The sequence below is a fragment of the Gracilinanus agilis genome, chromosome 3 (assembly GCF_016433145.1).
Source record: "Gracilinanus agilis isolate LMUSP501 chromosome 3, AgileGrace, whole genome shotgun sequence".
Taxonomy (NCBI): domain Eukaryota; kingdom Metazoa; phylum Chordata; class Mammalia; order Didelphimorphia; family Didelphidae; genus Gracilinanus; species Gracilinanus agilis.
The window spans coordinates 143,160,169-143,179,240 of NC_058132.1; the positions used below are offsets into that span (position 1 = coordinate 143,160,169).

The following is a 19,072-nucleotide window of genomic DNA, read 5'->3' on the forward strand; positions in this document are numbered from 1 at the left end:
GACAGAAAAAGGAAAGGTAACAGGAAGGGTGGGATTAAAAAGAAAGGTGATGAGTTTAGTTTTGGACATGCTGACCTTGAGTTGTCTATGTGACATTTGGAGCTATCCAGAAAGCATTTAGAGATTTGGAACTGGAACTCAGCAAATGAGGGCTGAATGTATAGATTTGGGAGGCATGGAGGGGGCTGATAAGACCAATAAAAGATACAGAGTAGAGAAAGAAGAAGAAAGGTCCTTTTCCAGAGCCCTGGGGAATACTTAAGCATGAGAACACCACATGAATGATCATTTTGCCAAGAAAAAAAAAAAGACTCAGATCATTTAGGCAAGGTAGAACCACAACAGAGCAGCAGTATTAGAAAAGTTCAAAGACAAAAGATTCTCCAGAAGTAGAAGGTGATTCTGAATGTCAAATGCTGTAGAGATGTAAAGGAATATGAGGACTAAGGAATAAGCCTTTAGCTTTAGCAACAAAGAGATCCATTAATAACCCTTTAAGAGAACAATTTCATTCAGTGCAGTATTTGGAGGAAGGGGTAAAAACCAGAGTCCAGTGACTCAGAAGTGACTGCAAGTAAATAGAAGCAACAGGTATATAGACAAATTTGGTTTTATTTTTCTTCATTTTTTAAAGGAGTATTGCTCTGAACAGAGAAACATAATAGGACAATAGTCTGAGGGGATGATAAGATCAAGTGAAAAAAAATTGTTTTTATTCTTAAGGATGGGAGAAATCCGGACATATTTGTAGGCAGCAGGTTAGGAGCTGGTACATAAAACAGATGCTGAAAATTAGAAAGAGAGAGAGGGGTTGCTCTGAAAGATAACAGAATGAAGGAGGCAAGTAGAAAGGTTAGTATCACATGGGATTTATTTATGATGTATTAATGATATTGTAGACCTGTATTAGTCAAGGAATAAGAAGTAGTTTAATCAGACTTGTGTAAAGGAAGATTAGGAAGTAAGTTTGGAAAATTAGGTTAAAGCAGTGGTTCCCAAAGTGTGGTCCATGCTTTAATGCATTGCTGGTGACATTGTGAATTTATCCAACCATTCTGGATGGCAATTTGGAACTATGCCCAAAGGGCTTTAAAAGACTGTCTACCTGCCTTTTGACCCAACCATACCACTGCTGGGTTTGTACCCCAAAGAGATCATAGGGGAAAAGACCCATACAAAAATATTTATAGCTGCACTCTTTGTGGTGGCAAAAAATTGGAAAAACGAGGGGATATCCTTCAGTTGGGGAGTGGCTGAACAAATTGTGGTATCTGTTGGTGATGGAATGCTATTGTGCTCAAAGGAATAATGAACTGGATCAATTCCATGTGAACTGGAAAGACCTCCAAGAACTGATGCAGAGTGAAAGGAGCAGGACCAGGAAAACCATATATACAGAGGCTGATACGCTGTGGTACAATCCAGTGTAAGGGGCTTCTCTACTAGAACTCTGGGAGTGGAAACACAGAAGAAGAAGAACTGCTTTATCACATGGGTTGATGGGGAAATGATTGGGGATATTGACTCTAAAGGATCACGCTAGTGCAAATATCAATAGTATAGAAATAGATCTTGATCAATGACACATGTAAAACCCAGTGGAATTGTATGTCAACTATGGGAAGCGGGGGGGGAGCAGGGGAGGGAAAGAACATGAATTTTGTAACCATGGGAAAATATCCTAAATTTATTAATTAAATAAAATTTTCAAAAATTTAAAAATTTAAAAAAAAACTCAAAATGTGGTCCATGGACCTCTGTAGCTGTGTTAGACATTTTCAGGGAGTCTATGAGATCATAATTATACTAAGATATTAGTTGTCTATTAAAATACTTCTTCCCTTTCCAACTGTATATCTCCGTGAGACCAGATTTTCTTCATATACTTCAACCAAAATAGCATGTCTCAAAAGATTGAATGCAAATATAAGAATCCAAATATTTTCTATTAAACCAGGTAATAAAGAGATTTGTAAAAATATGGAAAACAATGCCACTCTTTTTACTTATGTTTTTGTTTTGGGAAATATAGTTATTTTTCATTTAAAAATCTGTTATCATGTAATGTATTCATTTTTGTTGTTTTTTAATCAATTAATAAGCCGATATTTTAGGAATTTGTCAGATTTAAGTTGTAATATGGCAAATATCAGTAGCTATAACCCAAATAAACAAAGACTCTTTGGGGTCCTCAATATTTTCCAGAATGTAAAGGAATCCTGAGACCAAAAGGTTGGAGAATCATTTTAATTAACATTGTATACCAACTTGTAGGATGTCCATACACCTTCCTTAATAACTTAAACTTCAAAACTAACCATCCACTACCTACCATTCTTGTAAGTTTGAACATCTGTATGGATTACCTTTCTAACTAACATTCATGCCTCACAGTTATGTAAACACCAAGTCATTGACCACTATCTCTATTCTGTTTCAGTGTCCTAGTGGTACAACTACTCCATCATTTAGAATCTCTCTTCCTCTATGATCTCCAAGAAATTATCCTACCTGATGATAGATTCTTAATCTTCAACCTCTCCCTTCACTTGTTTTGGATATGTTTTCCACCTATATCATAACCTACGGTCCTCTGGACCTTCCCTGTTTTCCCAATGTGTCACCCTCATCAATGGCCACCTTACCAAGCCTGAAACTCCAAGGTCACCCATATTCTGCCTTACCTTACCTTATTAATGTTTTGTGTCTTTGCCCAACTAGTACCATGCCAGATTGTAAGCTCTTTGAGGGCAGGGACTTACTCATTTTTATCTCATTTATCTTTGTATTTTAAGCAAATAGGTTCTTAGAAAAGATGTATTGAATTAATTGATATGAACATGCATTTTGTGGTGGACTATGACATATAACAGAATATGGTAAAATAATCCTCATGAATACATTGACCTCGGGGACTGTGTTTTCCTTGCCATAGAAATGAATGTTGCACTGTTCTTTCCGATTGTGAAAGCAATCTTCACTCAGGTAAAAGTACTGATACTAAGAATTCATTTCTTTTTCTTTGCAGGCAGGAATGGTGTTAAGTTGTGGATACTTCTGGCTGGGTCTGCTTCTCGTGCCCGGGGCATGCTTACTTAAAGATTTAGCATGGACAGCGTAAGTTGAAAAGTGAAGTAACAATATAAATGTATTAATAATGATAATTATCTCTCTTGGTATCATGATTATCATTCAGATTAAGCTAATAATCTCATCATAATACTAAATGCTCTAAGAATTCTTATGAAACTGAGGACATTTGAGCTATCTTGCCTACATATATCTCAGTAAGAATTCAATGTTAAGTTGTAATTCAAACTCCATTCTAAAAAAGAAATATGGGATCTGAAAGATACTAGCTTTATTCCCTCACCCCTTTTGAACACTTTCTTAGTTTTTGTCCTCTATCCTCAGGCCTCCTCTAAACCCTTACTCTTTTCACCCTACCTATCTCTATCCAACCTAATTTGTGGTCACCAGGACTTATTTGTAATTATTTTCTTTCTTAAAACAACTAATAATGTTAGGTCTTAGAAGCTCAAATCTTGAATCTTATTTATGCTTTACTAGTGAGAAAATTCACTAGACCAAAACCCTATACCTCACTGTCTGATTTTCTGGATTTTTTTCCCCCATGGATTTTAAACAGGAGGCCTGTATCACCATTAAGAAAATGAATCTGTTCCCTCAAACAGGACTTTTTCCCCCTGCTGTCATTGTAAAATTAATACCATTTACATTTAGTCAAAACTAGATATTCAGTTATCAGAGGCTGGGCCTGTGGCAGAGGAAACAAAGGCAATGATTTCTAAAATGTGCTTCTTTAGTCCAAAAGTAGCATGATATAGTCATTGTCTACTAGATTTTTGATTCTCAACCAGAGAATCAAATAAAAGTTACCTCCCCCACAATGTACTCTAAGACTTACCTTCATGGAATGATTGCTAGTTCGTAGTAGCAAATGAACAATTTGTGATTGTTTGTTTTGTTTTTTAACTTGTCTCAGACAAGTAAGATTCAGGTCATCTTAAATCAGCCTCTTAAAAAATCCCATGACTGGCCCTGAATGTGAGGATTTCAACAGCAAAGCCTTTCCACCATTTTGGAGAAAGAATGAGCGTTGATTACAAAGCTCACTAAACCAAAAGCTTCACTGTCTAATTTTCTGGATGTTTTCCTAATGGGCTTTAAACAAAAGTGCCTCTGTCACTAGGAAGCAAATAATATGTTCTCAGATTTTAAAAGGATTCTTCACTTTATCAAAGGGATTCATAGCAAGACTCCTTCAAATAGCAATTCCCCAGGTTCACTGAAGTATTGGCTTACAGATCACCAAACACATGGCCAAGGGTCAAGGGGAGGTAAAAAAACATAACTAAAGTATTTGGAGCCCCTCACAACTGGGAATTAATGAGAAATAAAGCCAAAGCATTTTTAAGATGATGACATGGGAGCATAAGAGAAATTATCCCATTTTTAAAATTTTGATTTGCATAGCATTTCAAGGAACAGGTATTACAATTATGAAACAACGAAATAAATTTTGAAACATTATAAATTATAGCTTAAGGTATAAGCAAAAGAGTTACTTCTCTAAAGAAAATAATTTTTACTTTATTTTAGAGGTGCCATAGCCTTCCCACAAATACTTGCCAGTTTCCCTAAAGATACAGATTTCTTAACCTGGCTACATTTAGGACAAAGCATAATTATTGGGGTGGGGTACCCAGAGGTAGAGAATTATGGCTTTAATGTGAGGCTTCCAAGAAAAGACATCAGATTTCATTTTTGTCATTCCCTTCCTCCTACCTTCAATGAGAATTGTTCTTGCCTGACAGTTAAGGATATGACTTTTGAAGAAGTTTTCATTTTGGCATTATCTTGACAACTGATGATACCTAATGCGAAAAATATATAAAAACCCAAAATATGCTATATAAAATTGTCAGTGACTGACTAAGTTTTTTAGCTATTGAGGTAAATTCAGTAGTTCTTCTCTTCTTGGGCTCTTACTCTAGGTCCAGTTTTATAGATATGATGATTTAATGACTCCCCACCACCATGCTAAGTGCCAAAACTTTATTTTCTCTTAAATGGCTGTCAGAATCCTCTGCAATTTTCAGGGTAACCAGAGAAAGGATAATATGAAGCTAACTGAGAGTGGAAGGGAATGGCATGCTCCATATTTGCTCCTTTAGGAAATGGCCCCACAGTAGCACAATGTAATCATTGTCCACTGAGTTTTCTGTATTCAGCAAGAGAATCAAGTACAAATCGCCTTCTGACAAGTGTGCCCTCAGATTTACCTGCATGCATGACTTCTTCTTCCTGGTAATGAATGAAAGGCATTGGTTTTGTTGTAAAGTGGTCTCAATTGATTAAGATTTAATCATCTAGAAGTAGCCTTCTGAAAATTCTGTTGCTAAATCTCAGTTTTTGCCTAATGGGATTTCAACAATAGTATCTCCACCTCCCCTCCCCACCACTTCTGTGTTAAAGACAGAAGGAGCAGGGATGAGAAAATTCACTAGACCAAAACCCTATACCTCACTGTCTGATTTTCTGGATTTTTTTCCCCATGGATTTTAAACAGGAGGCCTGTGTCACCATTAAGAAAATGAATCTGTTCCCTCAAACAGGACTTTTTTCCCCCTGCTGTCATTGTAAAATTAACACCATTTACATTTTAACTAGGATAAGTCAAATGACACAGCTTGCAACCTCACCATATGGAAGAAGTAAAAGTACGTTTCCTTTCCAAGAGCTTTGCCAGACAAAATTTGAGCTAGGACCAAGGGCCTTGAAAAGAAGACACTCTGGGGGAAAATGAAGAAGTCACTTGTTAGCGCCTGTTGCTCTGCAGTGTTTGCTTGTTGCTGTCTATTTTTCAGCACTGGGTCTATATAGCAACCTATGAACAACACAAAGGTTATCACCTAATGCAGAAGGGGCTGCCAGCAGTGGAGGGGAAGGTGGTTTGGGAGGGATTCTACAGGTTCTAGAACTAGAAGGATCCTTGGGGATATAGATATTCTGTTTTTGTTAGGCTTTTTAGTCCCAACCAGAATGGACTTTTGTTTTTGAAAATAGGACTTTGGCAAATTGAGTTCTATAATTTTCTTTTGTTCAAAGAATCCAGCTGTCATCATATAGACAATTTATCTCATTCAATGTTCCTTTCATATCCTGGGCTTAGAACAGTTGCTATTGAGTCAAGTAAATCTGGAATGTCTTTCCTCCTTTCTGAGAAGAGGAAGCTTATTATTAAATACTTGGCTCTGTTAGTGCCACATTGTTTAACTCTAGTCTCAATTCCTAAGTTCAGTTTTGGAAACCATGCAGTAGTTGTCCTTCTTGCTTATAGTACTGTTATGAGTAGATAATCACCCTGATGTCTAAACACCTTACCACATTCCCAATTTTTTTAACTTCATTTATTTAAGGGAAATAATTGTAAATTAACAGTTGACATAAATCAAGGAGCATCTATAGACTTTAGTGTTAGATTTTGTGACAAAGTAGGGAATGAGCCTTAGAGCAATATTATGAGATTTTATTAGGTTATACTTTATTTCCCTGAATTGGACCAAGAATATCATTCACTGGTAATGTCTCTTCATGTGGAAAAGACTAAAAAAATCCAGTTTCATTCTAAATTAGCTTTTCTAAAGTATTGGTAAGAATTTGTGAGCAAATTTGTTACCCCATCTTCCTGGATTCCTGCTGGTTTTTTACTCAACATCTTCCCTGCCCTATGGCTATCCTTAAAAAAAAAAAAAAAAAAAAAAAAAAAAAAAAAAAGGCAATTGGAAGTAGCACAGCCATTAATTCTCTACATCATCTGCCAGTTTCTTTACAGGATACCTCCACTATTGCTCTGCTATATGGTATACTTATTGAAATCTGGTTGTTTTTGTCGTTAGTCATTTCTGACTTCTTGTGACCCTATTTGGGGTTTCCTTGGCAAAGATATTGGAGTGGTTTGTGATGTCATTGGTCATCTTTGAAAACCAAGGATGAACAACTTATTGAAATGCCAAACTTACTTGAAGTCAGGTGTTACAGTAGAGTGCCTGACCTAGAATAAAAAAAAAAAAATCCAAATTCAAATCCAGTCTCAGATACATATTAACTGTGTGACTCCAGGCAAATTTTTGTCTTCCTCAGTTTCCTCAACTTTAAAGTTCAGATAACAATAGCATCTACCTCTCAAGGTTGTTGTGAGGATAAAATGAGATATCTGTAAAGTGCTTTGCAAAACCTAAAGGCCTCTATATAGTGCTAACTATTATTATTGTTGTTATTATTATTATTAATAATTACCTTTGACCTAAAGTGCTTTGTCAGATAAATATGATCCCTGAATGGAAAGGTATTTGGCTACAGAAGAAATTTTATATTGCCCAAGAAAACTTTTAACAGCCTTTAATTTATATTCTTCCAAGTTGTTTGCCTATGATTTGTTTTTTCATATAATCTCCTAGCCTGCCTTCCTCTCAGCGATGGGAATTTTCATTATTTAACCTAAAATCATTTGTTAGAACTTTAAAGACAGTGAATTCACTTGAGAGGATTTCTTTTCATTTGATTTTATCTCCTCTAGGAATTTGGTTATCGTTTCCTAAATAATTATACTATATCTAACCATTCTTTCCCTTGCCGTAATCCCCCATAGACACAACTCAAAACATAAAGCGACAAACAGTTAAAACACAGAAATGGCAGGTAATTTCTCAACCATGTAATTAAGCTTGTTTCCTTTTAACTACTATCTTTGTGCATGTGAGAGCATTCAGAAGATTTACCATTTCCTTTTGATCTGCTGGCTCATGACTTCTATACATCTCAGGGAGAGGAAACAGTTACCTGTGTTAAGGCAAGAAAAGACACTAAGATAATGGAAAATACAAAATTCCTAATATTCAGTTTTCAAAAGCAGTTGAAAACGTAAAACCTGTCCATAGGTCACAAATGATTTTAATACTTAATCCCAACATCAAGATTTGTATCAGGGCCCAACACACTACACTGCTTCTTCAACAGTGCACAGTCTAGATGGGGCCTGGGGAGAGTAACCCTAGCAAGTTTATTCCAATGTCCCAGAAAAATGAAATCCTGATTCACATTGGTGCCTCAATGAGATATCAGTGATTAATTTGTAAATGCCATTTAACCTTTTAGTATTATGACTTATCCAGTTCACAAAGCTATATCATCAAGTAAATATTTTGGAGTCACATCCAATTCTAGGACTTTTTTTTAATGGGGGGCGGGGGGGTAGAGTGTGTGAGACTTGAACAGGCCTTGAAGGCAAAAGACCCGAGTTTGATTTCATCTTGCCATCACACTTATTAGGTATGTCACCTTGAGCATGTCACTTAAAGTTGACTCATGCATCAAATGAGCCTAATTGGGTCTGTCTGCCTATCTCACAGGATTCTAGAAGGTTCAAAAAAGAATCCATAAAAATATGCAAACAAATTGTGCTGTACAAGCAAGCAGTTATTGTGAATACCATGTCATCATGATCAATGCCACTCCATACTGAGTACAATATACATCTAGAGTCATTAGCTCCCCACCACTAATAGCAGCATGTTTGAAAACTTCTTTTCTAAGTCCATGAGGAATTCTGAACACATTTTGCCATAGGAAGAATGTCCATCGATAATTACTAAGGAAAATAAAGGGGAGAGATACCTTGGTGGATTTGTAGTGTTCCAACTACCTTGTAGGTTATTAATGGACTTTTATGATCTGGTCTGCGAAACTAAAAACCATTTATTACATCATTTCCATAGGGAGAAATGTATTCCACAATATACACTAAATTAGATGACATAGACCTGGCACATAGAGGTACAAGAAACACATTGAAGACCCATTGAGAAAATGAAGGAGGAGACTGAGAGTAATTGAAGGAAAATCAGTGTAATTTAGGAATTTAGAAGGTTAGAATTAGTCAATATAGAGTTATACAATGTAGCACTCCCTCTTCTCAGAAAATTCCAGATTTACCTGGTTCAGTAACAATTGTGTAGTGATGGGGTGGTGGGGGTGGGAGTGGGGCAGGAATACCTCATAAACCATAAGACTCCTATCATCCAGGCCCTGACCCTTAAACAACCCTCAAGACCTAGACCATTATGCCCTCAAAAGCCCATCCTCAAAGGTGACACCAAAGACATGTTCTCTTCCCATACCAATTTCCTCACCCCAAAAAGCGTCAGTTCCTACTACCTCACATGTGGTGCCTGGCATGCCTCTGAAGAAGCAGTTCTTAGTCTCTGGGTAGAGTCTGCCTGAAACAGCACAGGCTAGCCAGGGATTTGGAGATGTGAGATAAAGTTTGAGTCAAGTGTTCATAAAATGGGGACATAGTACCTGTGCTCACCCTTCTAGTCCAATGCAAATGGCCTAACTTACAGATATTCTATCAAAAATGGGGCTAATAAAAAGTGCTCAAAATAGCCAATGGCATTTGTCCATATTAAGTGGCAATGTGGTTGGATGTTCTTTTGGTTATCCCATTACTATATATATACTATCTAGTGTCCATAAAGTTGCCATAGGTTTGTCATTAAGCCATAGTATTTTATCTGTAATGATAGTCTCAGGACACTCCTTGATATGATTATATTTCCTTGTTTTAAATATTATGTGATAGTGCTCGCTTCAGCAGCACATATACTAAATATGTGATAAGCTTTTTTATTTATATACATAGTACATTTGGAATATTCATCAGTTACAGGTTAATATAGTGTGAGAAGTTTGTACTCTGTCTTGCAGAATTCATTTCAAAAAAATTTAGGTATGTATACATATATAATTAATATTTGAAAATTCACTGACATCATGACATTAAAAATAGCATGGTCTATATAGTTAAATTATGTCTTACTGAAAACTACATGGTACAGGGTCCATTTTTAAATATACATGTGTACATATAGAAAGAGAATTTGATGTATAAATTAATGCAGTAATATATTACAAATTAAGAAAATAAAAGGGTTTGTCTTTTCAGAGTGTTAATAATTAAATTTCTGAATACTTTATTATCACATAAAAACTCTAAAATGCCAGCTCTAGAAATGGAGCTTTCCATTCACTTTTGTTTGAATCTAAAGACTTTAACATCAGTGAAATTACTCACCTATCTTCTTTCATTTCTTGGCCAAATGTGCTAAGTCTTCTTTCTTCTACCTTTTCTATTAAGTAGAAATAAGCTTTAATACATCTCTTTTGTGGTAAAGCAAATGTACAAGATTATTTTTAATAAAGAAGGGGTCTTAGCCCATGTTGATAATGTTTCACTTCTTTGCCTTCTTATAGCCTTACTTTCCTAGATCTTTCCAGAATGCTTCTGACAGCCTCCTCTTCTATCTTCTTTGACCATGTTGTTTGCCAAATGGTAACTTTTTAGTCCCAGAATGATTTGTTTCTCTACTTTCAGCCAACAGATTGCATGAGAATAATGACAAAGATTTTAGTGATTTTTATAAATATGTAGATGTCATTATAAGAACAGTAATGTCATGGGCTTAGGTCAAAACTATGGTTCTCTGATATCTTCAAGGAGAAGAGGTAAGCTTATTTCTTGAGATAACAGCTCAGAAAATGTCTGAAATTCAGACATATGTTACTGCAGAATAAAAGGTTTGGGGGGGAGAAGGGGAAATTCTTAGATGTGCCTTCACCTTATAGTTTATAAACTTTGTTTTTATGAGCATTGTTAACATCCAACTCACGTCACAGGCGTTATTAAGCTTGTCAAGTGAGATAATCACAGTCTAATGGAAAGTTGTTAGCCAGAGAAAAATGGAGCATGGTGTCTTCATACTTTTGTTGCCTTCCAGGTTTGGAGTCAGAGTCTTCACTCCAAGGGTATGAGACCTGCCAGGATAACCCTCTCTGCCACGTTATGAATTGTGTAAAAGCTGTGTAGGGCAAAAGGCAGGAGAGAAATGGTTGGCAGAGTCAGATCCTCCCCCATCCCCACAAATAGCAGTGTCCATGAGTGGCCATTTGGATGCGGTTTGTAAGGGCCAAGATAATCAGCTCTTTGCGTCAGGTTTTCAATCCTTTGCAATGAAAGTCTTTCAGGACAGATTGGATACACAGCTTGCTTGACTCACTGATATTCAGTAAATATTCAAGGCTTCCATTGGAAAGGCTCAGGGCTGGGGCTGTCCTGTGGCTTCTCTGTTGGGTCTCCCCTGTTCAGGCCCAAATCACTAAGATTCTCATAAGACAGTAAGTGTTCTCTGAGGTAGGTGAATAATTACACTCTGCATAGACCAGAAGCCCAGTAGCATTCTGGTAAGGTTTCCTAGTTTATATCCTGTATCTTGCATGGAGGCTTTGAATGCCTCATTGTGGCCCAAGCCTTGCTGTGGCCATGGATGAGCATCTCTGTTCTGAGAGGGGAAGATGGGTTTTTTTTAATAGCTGTGTAAACCTCATGTGTTGTCTTCTCTTTTTGTCTTTCCCTTATGATACAGGGCCAAGCATACCTACCATAAAACTTTGATGGAGCAGGTTCAGGATTTGGAAACTAAGTCCAGAGAGCTGGGAAAAACTATGCTTCGTGATAGTAATGGAAAGAGGTGGGGCAATTCCGTCCTAATTTTTTTTTTAAGTATCAGTTCTTCCTACCCCTTTCCCAATATCTCTCTCCCATGTCTCTCTCCACCTTCCCAGTTTTGAAAATAATCATGATTTACTCATGCTTTTCCTCCATCCACCCGCCACCCTAAAAACACAACTCATTTTCACCTGACGAAGCAAACAAATCTGAGACTCTAACCTCTGTCTCTATATGGCAGTGTGGAACACAGGCTGTCTAACCGCCAAGCCTGTCCTGGGGACAGCCTCTTTCTCCACTTACTGGATTCTATATTGTGGCCTGTCATCACCAAATTGAGTCCAATGTGGAAAATGGGAAAAGCAGTGATTCTGACTTAGGCTAGATGAGATCAGGCACAGCAGCATGACCAGAGAGGATTGGAAAGCAGAAGAAAGCTCATTCTGTGTTGGTATCTGGCCCAGTCGTCCTCTGCTCAGAATTTCTGCACCGTTGGGTTTCTGGCTAAGACAGGGCTGCCAACACGAATTCCTCAGCATGCTTATCTTCAAGGGCCATGCGCATCCTGTGTTGCGGCCCCTTGGAGTGGGCCCACGAGCTTATTAATTCTTTTTCCTAATGGCAGCATGGCTGTCACGTGAGTTTCTCTGTGTGTATATGTTTAAATGATTACACCTCCTAACCTCTGCCTCCTGCACACCAGCGGGCCAGACAGCTCCCAGAGTCGATCATGCAAATGAGCTTGTTCACAGCATGGAACCATTTCATGGCATGTTCGGTGGTGGTGATTAAATTAGATTTGACAAAAACTACATAAATTAGCAAAAAGAAGAAAGCCCGGTGCCTGAGAAAAGTTTGTATCCTAATAGGCAAGATCAGCATTCTTTCAGCTTGGGATGTCTTTTTGGAAATAGAATGATGTACATCCCTCAGTAAAAAAAAGAGTTCTTTAACAGTCAGACAAGCATTATTATTAAATGCCTTCTAGATGCTGGATACTCTACTAGGCCCCAAGGAGACAAATACAAAAGCAAAGTAGTCTCTGCCCTCCAGGAGCTTGCACTCTGGAGTGAAATGACTAATTCCTATATCTTTTCTTCTGTTGGTGTAAAGTGCCCAAAGGCAAAAAGTCCACTGTTTCTCAATTTATTTGCTCAAAAGTGACATATTGAATTTTAAGGAGTTTTTTTTGTAAGCTAAAAATAAGCTATTAATAAAGTATTGTTATAAATTATATTTATGAAAAACTGCCCTCCTCAGTCAGAAAAAGAGATCTAATGCAGAGATAATCTAATGCAGAGTGTTTGATTGAATAGTCATTCTAGAATTGCTCAAGAGCTTTACCTAGAAAAAGCAACTGAGAACTGTGTGATGAGATGGAAACCCACAAAGCACCTATATATTCATCAAGGTATAAACTGAGAAATTTCAGAAGTTTGAATCACTCCCAAAAGTAGAGATTTCATTATTACAATGAAAATTGTCTTACAAATCAAGGTAATTATAGTACCTACTTTATGATAGAAAAAAACTTCATAACTCTAGGGTTTCTAAATGGGAGAGGCATGTTCTGTGTTGTAGCCTTATCAAGATAAGATGAACAGTAAATTTTCAGTTCATCATTCATTAAATGGTTCATAGCAGAATGTTAGCTCTCAGAGAATGAGTTCTGCCATTACAACTACAAATGTTGAAAGGACCTAGAGACTTCTAGGCAGTCCTTTTCATTAATGGCTACTAAATTTTTACCATTCCACCTCTCATTTATTAGGGAGATGGTCAGGGGAAAAAAAAACTTTTTGAAGAGAAGAAAAGAACCCTAAACATTTCATAGGGACATGATGGAGAAGGGAGTATTTCAACTCTTTTCAAGGCTATTATTTTGGGGAATTTGAATAGATTTCCTTATTTACTCAGGACTTTTTTAGTGATGTTAGCATTAGATGACTGCTATATGCAGAAGACATAATTTTTAAGAGACAAATTTTTTTGGAAGATAGTTCCTTGTTTAAAATTTGTATGCAGATTGAAATACCGGTTGACTATCAGGAGGAAGTTGGAGTCTCCATTGTATGTGCATCTGTCTAGACTTTGCTCACCTTCCTCACTTATGTTTACATATTGTCTAGTCATCATAAAAACTCAACATTGTAGCTCGTGATTTTTTTTTTTTTTTTTGGTGTGTGCTCAGTGTTTTCATAGACTCCTGTTTTCCTGAGTTCAGACCGTGAGCTCTTTTATCTGTCTTCATCCATACAGATCCCCTGCTCCAATAGCTTGCATGAGGATGATGTAAGGAATCCATCCCCCAACCCCACCTCCCAATGAGTTTGTTTTTCCTCTCTCCTAATTGCTCCCAGATTTTCTGTGTGGTCCATCTGCAAACGAGATAAATGGGGAAGTGCTCCAGTCTGTTAGAGGTGCTGGCTTCATGCTGATATTGCAGCCTCCTGAGTGGAGCTTCAGAATTGTTCTTTTTAATCTCCTTTGTGTGGAGCCCAGCTCTCTCACACCTGCTTCCACTGGTGTGCTTGTCCTTGGGCAGGGGAAAGTGGAACCTAAGGGGAGGGAGGGATTCTTCAGCTGTGTTTTCCCTTCTTTAGCTTTCTGAGGCCATGACCATATAAATATATATATATATACATATATATATATATATATATATATATATAGTTTAAAAACTGTATAATTGCTGAGCACTGCATTATGGTGGTATAACTTCCTGCTGTCTTTTCTCAGACCTGCTGAGGGCCCCTGCTGGCACCTCTGATATTCATGTTTACCCAAATACTTTCTAAGGAGAAAAGCAAGTAACTGGAGTCCACTTGTATCTAATGAGACGGTAGTGGAAGGAACTGTGGTACCAGAGTGCCCTCTCCACTAGCTGGAATTATCTACAAGAAGCTGCAGCTAGGAAATGTCTAGCATTATCAGGGTTCTCTCTGGCTGCTACACTTGGCATTTGGATTGGGGGGTGTTATCTAGTTTCTTGGGGAGAAAATAGCTAGCCTGTAATTAGAGATGAAGAGCACTTGGCAGTGAACTGTTTCAATTTGCACAAGAATGGACCCGTTGGGGGCCGGTCCTTCTAAAAGGCCCAAGATGGGTCTGAATTAGAATCAGGGACCCTGACCTAAATGTGAATCAGCCCCAGAAGCTCAGTGTAGAGTCCCCCCAAACTCCTGAAAGCTCTTCTCTAAGAACTCCTCAGTAAATTCCTCCAAGGAAGGAAAGAAGGAAAAAAGGTCTAGAACTCTCATACTCTTCTCCCATTAACACTTCTAAACAAGTGTACCAAATTACGTGTCACTGAAATGTAGCCATTGACAGCGTTAAGAGGTTGATGGATGAGATAGGAAGAAGCAGAAGTAGAAAGAAATTGGAGTATGGCAAACAGAAACTAAAAACATAAACATAAACTCTTGTTTTCAGGACTAAAATAGGGGAAGTTTCATTTCAATAGTTGAAATGGTTGAAAAATGGGGGATATAGTTTCTGCCCTCAAAGAGCTTACATTCTCCTAAGACAATATATGGATCCTGTGACAGAAGAGAGAAGTCCTGTGAGAGCTCCGTGTTTTGGCAGGAAGGGTACAAAGGGTAGAGAAAGAAAAGCAATTAGACCTCCAGCCTTGAGTTCTACCCTGGTCAAGGTTAATGGCTCATTCATCCTAGTACCTAAGAATCTTTAGTTTGCCTATTCATGAGGCAATAGAAGTTTTTAAATAAAGGTTAAGGAAGCAGAGCAGTGTTTGGTTAGTAAGCAAGATGATTTTTTTCCTTGCTTTAAATATTTTCACTTCATATTCTTCATTTATTATTCTTCATATATTTTCATTTCCTATATATTCATATATTCTTCATTTATTATTCTTCATATATTCACAAACTCCTATCTAGCGGTATCTTTTGAACAACAATGAAGTAGTAAGGCCTTCCTTTTACTTTGCACAATAGAAATAGGAATGATATAAACTTTGCACATTTGAACGAAAATAAAAAATAAATTTCTTCTCTGTTTTAGGTACAATTATTTTTTTCCCCTTTCCTCCAGAAGAATGCCTCTCATGGGAGATATTTCCCATTAGGGAAAGGGAGGAAAATATCTTATTCAGTTTTAAAAGGAAAATTATTATTTTAGAAATTTCTTTAAAGGTATGATGAGTAAGACAAATTCATAAAATGATGCTTTGATCATTTTCAATAATACAGACAGTAGTTTTTATTTCAGGGTTGGTTTTTGGTTGTGGTTTTGGTTTTCTTTGTTTTAGGGAGAGGAGACTGGTAGTACAATAAGCCAAAAAAAAAAATTCAACAAATGAAAATTTTATCTCATTTCCTAGTTATACTTAGTTTGAGCCTCACGTAAACCTAGTTCAAATCTGTAAGCCAAATGCTGTGCTAATCTAAATCATTTTCCTCTTCTCTTCTAATCATCATTTCGGGGAATGGCAGTGAAAGGACAATTTTCTGTGCTTTGCTTCAATCCAGTTTAAATATCAAATGTTCCTAGTCCCTGCCTTTGTCTTTAACTAGCAAAGCCTAGGATTTTCTTTCACTTAAGTGCTTTTCACCAACTATAACTTACTCTTTTGCTCTGGTAAATGTAGCAGCGTGGCTAGCCTTACCCTCTTCGAGCAAGTTATCTTCTTTATCGCCCTTCCAGTATTACCTTGTACATGAAAATGGATGCATGATTGGCGGAAGTCCACCCCCATGCAGACATACATGAAGGGGGATCTCCTCACTCACCAGAACCCTTAAGGGGAATCTGATTGAGCATTTGCTAAGGTCCTGTAGCCTATTACTGGAGCAAACTGCTCACTTGCAGGTTGCCTCTGAAAAGCCAAGACCTATATGTCCAGGCCTCTTCAACCCTGGCATTCCTGTGGCCCCTTGTAGGGTCTAATATGGGTCAGGGCCTGAAGTGCATCAGGAAACTTTTCAAACAGACAGAAGACATTTCTTCCCAGTCCAAGCTTAGTCTGGTACCATGCTTTTAAAAAGAACTCAAAAACACTCAACTATATTTTGAGTGAGAAATTGACTTAAAGAAAATATCCATTAAGGCACTGTATATAGAAATTAATTTTGATCTCTCAAAATCAAAAAACCAGTGGATACTCTTTTTTTTCTGAGTCAGAATGTGAATTTTCTAGCATGCAAATAGGCTTAAGATATAGGAATGGAGGCACTTTCTTCTTAGGATGCTCATTTTGACTTCTTAAATTTTAAATCTGTTTTTCCTGATATTCTTGCCATTCAGTAAAGAAGCCTATATCAAAACCAGCATGCTCCTGCCTGTTGGGCAGAACCAGACTAGAGTTCCAATCCTAAATTTACTGCCTTTTTAGGTTTTGTGATTTGTTAGGACCAGAAAGAACCTTAGAAACTATCTAATCCAACCACCTCCATTTGATGAATGAGAGAAGTAAAGCATAGAGATGTCCAGTGACTTGCTTAAGGTCATGCAGTTATTGTCAGAATTGGACCTCAAGCTCAGGTCTCCCAATTGCTAGTACAAAAGTCATTCTACTCTCTTATTGTGTGACCTTAGCCATATCACGTAACTCCTCTGGTTAAGTAGAAATTACTGATTTGGGAGTCAGGGGGCTTGGGTTCAAATCCTGTCACTGACATTCACTATCAATATGACCTTGGAGCAAGTCACCTCAGATGCCCATGCCTCAGATGCCTCATTTGTAAAATTAAACTAGATAGGATCCAAGATTCCAGATCTATGATCTTTTATTTCTGTGAGTATTGGCCTTAAAATCTGAGGAACTGGGTTCAAACTTCAGATTTTCACTAGCTTTATGTGAATTTGAGCAGTCATTTCACACTAAAAGGACCAGAATTTAAGGATGTCTCAAAGAACCGAGCTGTTTTGGTTGAGTCCATATTTTTTTTCATCAATAAAACAAAGAAAACAGAGCCAATAGGTTGAAAATTTTTATTTCAAAGCCAATTGACATGCCTAGTCCTTCCAGTATTAACAAATCTAAGCCTCAATTTCCTTATCTGTCAAATGAGAAGCTCAGACTAGAAAATCTTTAAGGTTCCTTTCAGCTCTCTTATTCTATATTTGAGTCCAGAGAGATTTTTGTTGACTATGTTACATAATGTTATCATTACCAAACATTTCTAGAGAGAGTCTCATGTTCTTTTTATGTTTGAACCCTTTCTCTTCTAGAAATCAATTACTTAGAAACATCAGTGTAAACTAGTAGAAAGAGAGCTAGATTTGAAAGCAGAAGACCTAGATTCAAATCCTGCCTCCTGTTTTTTCTGTATGTGTGAGCTGGGCAAGTTGGTTAACTATTCTGGGTCTTCTTTGACTTATGTATAAAATGAGAGGGTTGCACCTCAGTGGCCATTTAGTTGGTGCTTTTCAATTCCAATCTATGATCCCATGAACTAAGAAGGAAAAAAGGAAAAACTCAGAAATATTACTAAAGCATGTTCAAGTTAATTCAAACTCTAGCATCAACCTAAGATGCTAGAGAAGTCAATTTAAAAAATAGCATAGTATTAATGATGCAGAATTGAGAGTTACCTGAAGTACTACAAGTCATTATTTCATATTCAGAAAAGGAAAGGAAAAAAAAAGTCAGGGAGAGAAACTGAGAAATGGCTATCTAGAAATCTCAAGTCTGAGATAGACCCAAAGACTAAATCTACAAATAGTGTTCTTAAAATAATTCATGGATGGAATCCTGTGAGAAATATTGAGGCTGATTTCAGCAAGAATAAAGTTACGGGGAAAAATGTGTAACAGTCAGAAACAAGTTTTGTTACTTTATGAATTCCTGAAGTTTTGAAAGGATATTAAGTGAAACCCACTGGCAGTCAGAAGCTAAATAAAATGATATTAGGGGCAAAAGAGAGTTCAGAAAAGAGAAGCCCTATTGGGAAATGGGAATGAAGTATCTTCCATGGAATCTTTGAACAGAAAGAAACATTTCTAGTACAGACTTTAATGTGAAATTGAGTTAGGTCAAAGGGAGGGAGGAAAAGGGTTTTCATCTTAAGGATAACTTCTTAAGTTAAATGAATAATTGGACAGTGAACTTGACCATCAAAGGAGGTGGATTTAAATCCCCATCCTTACTGACAATTATTCACAAACAACAGATAAGGGAAAGCATTAGTGAAACAAAAAGAATGAATGGTGCAGGAAATGACATTGGATTATCCAAATGGGATTTCCTGGTGACCATATTTGCATTCAAGATGCAGGATTGAGAGGATGAAGAAAGACAGTCTTAAGGAAATAAAGCCTGCCTGTGCTAACACATAGAACTAAAAATATCAGAAGTCTCTGGGCCCATGAGTATGTTTTAAAAAAATAAACGAAATAGTTTTAAACTACCACTTATGAAATACAGCAAAAGAGTTCAATTCACTTCAACACAAATGCCTTTGTAGTTGATTTAAGGGGAAAAAATCATTTTGGTAAAGCCCAGTGTTATAGTAGGGGTTT

General features: G+C 37.1%; 1 protein-coding gene across 1 annotated transcript in view; it reads left to right on the forward strand.

Moving 5' to 3' along the window:
- The window catches only part of ATP8A2 (ATPase phospholipid transporting 8A2), a 727,903-nt gene that overhangs the window by 678,660 nt on the left and 30,171 nt on the right, over positions 1–19,072 (forward strand). The window contains exons 37-38 of the mRNA XM_044668968.1: positions 3,029–3,117; positions 11,508–11,612. Coding sequence (XP_044524903.1) covers positions 3,029–3,117; positions 11,508–11,612 — 194 coding nt within the window. The remainder of the gene's footprint in view (positions 1–3,028; positions 3,118–11,507; positions 11,613–19,072) is intronic.